The sequence below is a fragment of the Hyposmocoma kahamanoa genome, unplaced genomic scaffold, assembly GCF_003589595.1.
Source record: "Hyposmocoma kahamanoa isolate Upper Pololo Valley unplaced genomic scaffold, ASM358959v1 99330, whole genome shotgun sequence".
NCBI classification, from domain to species: Eukaryota; Metazoa; Arthropoda; class Insecta; order Lepidoptera; family Cosmopterigidae; genus Hyposmocoma; species Hyposmocoma kahamanoa.
The window spans coordinates 1-6,128 of NW_020655865.1; the positions used below are offsets into that span (position 1 = coordinate 1).

General features: G+C 37.2%; 1 protein-coding gene across 2 annotated transcripts; it reads left to right on the forward strand.

The window, feature by feature from the left end:
• The first annotated feature begins 3,385 nt into the window (after window positions 1-3,385).
• LOC113239062 (WAS/WASL-interacting protein family member 3-like) lies at window positions 3,386-5,889 on the forward strand. 2 transcript variants are annotated; one of them, XM_026475929.1, is made up of 4 exons: window positions 3,386-3,448; window positions 3,798-3,825; window positions 4,609-4,752; window positions 5,731-5,889. In XM_026475929.1, exons 1-4 carry the CDS (start codon window positions 3,404-3,406, stop codon window positions 5,736-5,738), a joined length of 225 nt encoding a protein of 74 aa, XP_026331714.1. In that variant the 5' UTR covers window positions 3,386-3,403; the 3' UTR covers window positions 5,739-5,889. The 2 variants fall into 2 exon arrangements, with proteins under 2 accessions (XP_026331714.1, XP_026331713.1); XM_026475928.1 differs by having other exon boundaries at window positions 3,387-3,451.
• The last annotated feature ends 239 nt before the right edge of the window (window positions 5,890-6,128 follow it).

A 6,128-nucleotide genomic window follows, 5' to 3' on the forward strand; every position in this document is an offset into this window, starting at 1 on the left:
AAAATCGCACGGTGCGTTCATTAGTAGACCCCTCTCCAAACGCAGCACTGATATTGCGGGCTGTTTCTGCCGCGTTAGTTCCGCGTCGGAACTCGTATTCAAAAATCATTCGAATTTTCGCAGTATCCATCTTTCTTGTCTATTTTGAATAACAAAAACAATTGAAAGTCGATATTCAAATGTTTCAAATTTAAAAAAAAAAAGAAATCACAGAAACCATTTGAAAAAAGTTTCATTCGAAAACCTCAAACCATGAAGATTCTATGAAAATTCAAAGAACCTATTGCAATAAAACGGCAATTTCATACTTTAACCCCTAATATTAGACATAACTGGTTGAAGACTGTTCCACCTCAGTCAACCGTGACCATGGGACCTGTAAAGGGCCCGAAACGTCGGTTTGTTTGAAGAAACAAATATACGCGATTTAAATCCGGAAAAATAGTTTCATTTCCTAAGTTTACAACATTTAAAATTGTGTAATATTCATTTGTTACATCCATTCTCGATTTTGGAAGCATGGTTTGGAACCCATTGTACAAATGTAATATCGATCGAATAGAAAGAGTAAAGCAAACAATTCATCACAATTCTTAATTGTGCTAATTATTTTTAGCACAGTTAAGAATATATCACAATTGACGAAAAGATATCACAATTGGCAAGCTGCGAGGGAATCATCACCTTTAACCTTGAAACGGACATCATACAGCATGAAAGAATGAATCCTTTCTATACGACATGCTAGAGTGGCAAAGGAAAGATTGCAAAGCGCTTTTTTTATCAATACATACATATAATAAATTTCTAAAGAACCTGTGTCTGGCTTTTAATGAAAAATTTTAAGTAAAAGTTCTTAGGTACTAAAGATACCCGCCACCCGTCTGCAATGACACGTCTACACTACTCTACCCAAGTTTGGTGTAGAATATTAATGACCAACGAGGTGTGAAGAACATTTTTTGTCCATGTTCATTCATTGTTTAGACTCTGCCCACGACCTGCTCGCGTAATAGGAAACTAATTGAGTAACTAATTGGGTTATGTAGAAGTACCTAACCAATCTTGGCAAATCGCAGGCGTATCTATTCTCCGATTGCCGATTGTCTCCAGCTACTTGTAATGGACATATCCTCCAATTTGAACTTCGGCAGATACTAGAATCCATGGCCAAAAATGCACCCAAGAATCTTGGCATCCTTTCCAGGGTGAGGCGTTACTTCACACCGGAACTGTTGCTTTAGCTGTATCAAGCATAAGTCCGGTCGTGTATGGAGTACTGCTGCCACCTATGGATGGAGGGGATGGCTCTGCTAGATACCAACTGGCCTCCTTGGAGTCAATCGACAAGCGTGTCAAGAGTGGTATAGGTGACTCGGAATCAGTAGAGACAAAAATGCAGAGCCTTGAATATCGCCTGAAAATTGCTTGCTTACCTGTATTCTACAGGATATATCACGGAGAGTGTGCGATGGATTTACACGATTTAAGGTCGCCTTCCCCTTTCCAAGACTGGGGGACTAGGCGTAGGCTTGGGCTCCACCCCTGTGTTGTGGATATTCCAAAGATCGCACGAAGCGTTAGGGTTCCATATTTATATGGTGAACGGCCATGGAGTGAAATTCTGAATACTATAACTTGGGCCATTTCAAGGCGAGAGTGAGTAGGCATTATTTAGGTGTGCATGTTCCATCATCGACCTTATCGTCACTTTCCACCAGGTGATATGGAGGTCGAATGCGCTCTTATATACTTTATACAAAAAAAAACTATTATTGGCAACACTGGAGCCAAAACTTCAAACAATATACTATAATCCTGAATATTTTCTTGAAGACTTATCGTACTAAAAATTATTATTTGTGTGCTAACAAATACATAAAAAAAACTATAATATTGTTTTTTTTACGATTACGATACGACGACGATACAGCCACTGCGCCATCACACTGAGACATAAGTTGATAAGTCCCATGTGCATGTAATTTCACCAGCACCCTTATCCTTCTAAACCGGAACGCAGTAATGCTCACATTACTACTTGGTGGCAGAAATAGGTATGGTGACTGTGGCCAAGTTCTTCAGGAGCTCTACTGTCACATGGTCACGGCTTAATGAGATGGTATTAGTCATCAACCAGTTATGTCTAGTTCAAATTATTTTGGGAATAACTTGATTTGCACAACAGTTACAAAAATTAATAATTTAATTGCACCTTTTCTTTTAACCTTATTTGTAGTTTAACAAAGAACATAATTTAATGTATAGAATAAAATATATTAGTGAATTATTTGTTTTTGGACAGTTAACCACTTGAATAATTATGTTTGATATTATTTATTGGTGCATAAGATGCTCTGTACAACCTTTATGAACATTTGTGCAAACTGAACAGCAGAAAAAAGGGTTCAACGCAAGTAAATGAAGAAAACCAAAGATATGAAACGGGTTGAGAAAATCCACGATAACTAATAAGAATTGCAGCTAGCAATCTAGGAAAGGTACATACGTATTATTGAGGTGGTACATACAGGGTCTGTACGGCATTTCATCACTGAGACCAGCAATTGATCTATTGTGATAAATATCAGAGTGTTAGAGTGCCAATCAAGTGCTACACAACGACATCAATTATCTAGCCTCAAACTAGGTATCGATGACTCGGCTCGAAGGACCAAAGATGTTGATAATCAGGTTCAGGATCAGTGGACTGTATATGTTCTTAACTGGGATATTGCTCTTGTAAGTTCGAAATGAAACACTTGTTCACTGCTTAGAAAACAACTTCGTTTATTGTTTTTTTTTGTTTTTCTTTTGCAGATAGCCTTGACTGCGCCACTGGATATAAGAGCGAGCTGAAGGCTCTTTACTTCCGCTAGAAGGGCGTGCTGTAGGGGAGAATCTACTGTACGTGCTGACGTGGGGGGCTCTACGATCTTGCTGACGAGCACGGTTGCCCGATGGAGCATTATGAAATGACTTATTCTGAAATGGCGACCATGTCAATGAAAACGTAGTGTAGGACGCCCTGCGGCAAGATGGACAGACGACTTGAGAAAGGGGGCCGGCAGCGGCTCGATGCGGGCGGCACACGACTGGGAGAGTTGGCGTTCTCCAGGGAAAGCTTAGAGGCATTCTTGGTGTTCCTTTTTTTCCTTTCCCTTATATCTTCCCCTCAATTATAGCTCCAGTGTCAAGTACAGGACCACAACATTTAAAACAACTATTTTCAGTGCAAAACATACCTGCATATTAAATAAAAAATACATGAGTCAATGGATGAATAAATATTTAAATTATTTTTGAATATGCTTATTGTTGTATATATAATTTGCCATGACGACAATTTATTGTATATATAATCTGCATTAATTTTATTAAGGCTAATCAGAAAAGCTACAAAATGCTGCGGTACTCCAAATTGGTCCTTGTGTTCGGTGCTTTGTTGGTGGTAAGAATTTTATATTATTCTTTTTTTATTATTGATTTTCCTTTGCGGTGTACATATTTACTCCAAGGAAAAATTAGTAGTCTGAGAATTGCAATGGTTTCGATATTCGGCATATTTTGACCTTCCAGACTTTATTAGTTTCATATTGTACTTTTCAGAATCCTAATTTATCTCTCATAGTTCGAAGTAAGTTAACGTTACTGTAGAATTTTCTGAACTACTTTTTTGTAGGCCGCCCGTAAAAAAGCGGAACTGTACCTTTATCATGAACTTACAGTCATATATGTTCGATGATTTTCTATAATGGTTAAACCTATGTCAGCTTTAACGTCTTTCCCTTTCTCAGACACTGGCACTGGTGGCAGAAAATGAAGGTAAGTAATTATTTGCATATAAACTTACGTTTTTTAAAGGGTTTAGTTCCAATTTATGTTCCAATGTTTTGAAACGCTTTACCTATCAATGGCGAAGGACCTTTCTTTAAGTAATCTATTATCCAACGTGGTAGAAGGTATTGAACAAGAAATGTATTGCCTTGCAGCATTTGTTGCTCACCTCTTTGCTACTGGTACACACGTAGTATAAAATATAAACAGGGTCTATATGAGACATTGTAAAATATTAAAAGAAAGAAATTAGTCCAAGATCAACTTCTGTTTTACTGATATACTCAACTACCACCTCAAAAAAATGTCGACATTCGAAATAAGTTTTCTGAATAAAGTGTAATGTGTTGGGAATCGAAATTAGTTTTTGCTATTACCCTAACACCTACTGGCCTAAAGTCTCATCAGCAATCGTCAACCATAAGGAAACAAAAGTTTTAAGAATAGAACTGCAGAACTGAACACTGTTATCTGAAGTACCTACCGTAAAATTAAGTACAAGTTATCAAAAAAGCTACTACCATATTTCCTCTGGCGGAACTCACTTATGAAAACAAACCCAGAAAAGAATTTCCGTTCTCCTACAATTTTCCGATAGCCTAAATTGTGTACATTTTGTTTAGGGATGCCATTTATTTCGCGAACAGAGAAATATTTTGGCTAAGTGTTATGTTTTATTATTATAAGCACAATCCGTTGGAAAGTGATATTTTTGTTACACTTTGTTAAGGCAACAAAAATTTAACAACTTTCTTTTATTATCATTATCAGTGAGCGCTGCCCCAGCACCGTTTGAAAGTAAGCCGTGTCCTCCTGCGCCATGCGCTCCACCGCCACCTCCGCCACCACCTCCTTCTTGCCCTCCTGAACCATGCGACGATGAGAAAAATAAGAAAAAGAATAAAAAGGGCAAAGGTGAGTAATTTCGTGGGCAAATTAGACGAGATACGTACAACGATCTCCAAACCCCTGTCGAGCGCAGCTGTTTCATCAGGCCTATGTCCAAAGGATAAAGTGTGGTGTTGATGATCTAAATATTCACTTTCCGAGTGAGATTCAATACCCCAAATGTTCTCAAATAATTATAACAGCATCGTCATTAAAACTGAAAGTAGATTATTTCCATAATTCATAATTTATAACTATAAATTTATTTTAATTATTAATATAAATATCGAACACAAAGAAAAATTCTTTCGATCTAACAGGACTCGAAACTGACTTGACTTGACTGCCTGTTACCATGCCGGACTGCCACGCAGAGGTCCCAGATTCGATTCCCGGGTCGGGAGAAATATTTGTATGGCCTACATTTATTTCTCTCGTGAGTTTGGGTGTTAATTTGTGGTTGTGTATGTAATGTGTCCATGGCACCCGCGACACAGGGTTTCCCTAGTGCGGGGTTATGTTGAGTGTATGCGTTATTATTATTAAACTGTGTCTATTTTGCCAATCTGGGGCAAATGCTCTACCAACTGAGCTACAAATCGAGTCAACCGAACTTACAAATGTTTCTACACCATCATTTTGTTCATCATTTATTTGATGAACCATAAACTTAAAATTCTTTAAATTATGAAATAGATAAATGTTTTCAATAAAACTATTAACACATTCGCATAATAATGAAAGGCGCGTGTGGCGACCCGCGGAGATTGTGCGATTGTGCGCGTCCGTACACAGTACGCGACAGGCGCACACACACACAAGCCACGCTGCTGCGTTTGTATGGAATTCTCATACGTGTCCTACTATACTGTGCAATGTATGAGAAGAGAGATCAATAAGATAAAATCTCTGGCTTCTGTAGATTCACTAGGCGCCCTTTGAAGACATTGATTCTTTCTATATCTGCGTGGGTCATACATTGCTGATGTCCTTTCTTTGTTACAGATTGCTAGGACTGCGGGTGAGTCTTATTTTGAGGCACTTATATTTAGAGATTTAAATGTGATTGAGTCTTTTATAAAATATATTTCATTCATTTTATTGTCTATGTAACAGCCACTGCTAAATATAATGAATGTATTTGCATTTACAGGCAAAGGTCCAGGTCGACTAAATAACACATGTAATAAATATCAATTTATGAAAAAAAAAATGTTTTTTTTTACGTTAAACTTTATTGTTGTGGTTTTTGTGCGTTACCAATATAAATAAATATAATCTCAATACTAAAAAAGCCGATCTCAAAAGTCCCTAGAATTACATCTATTTGCCAAATTTTATTGAAACTGGATTCATAATAAATAAAATTAGCGCTTAAATAAAAAAAAAATAGTAATAAAAAA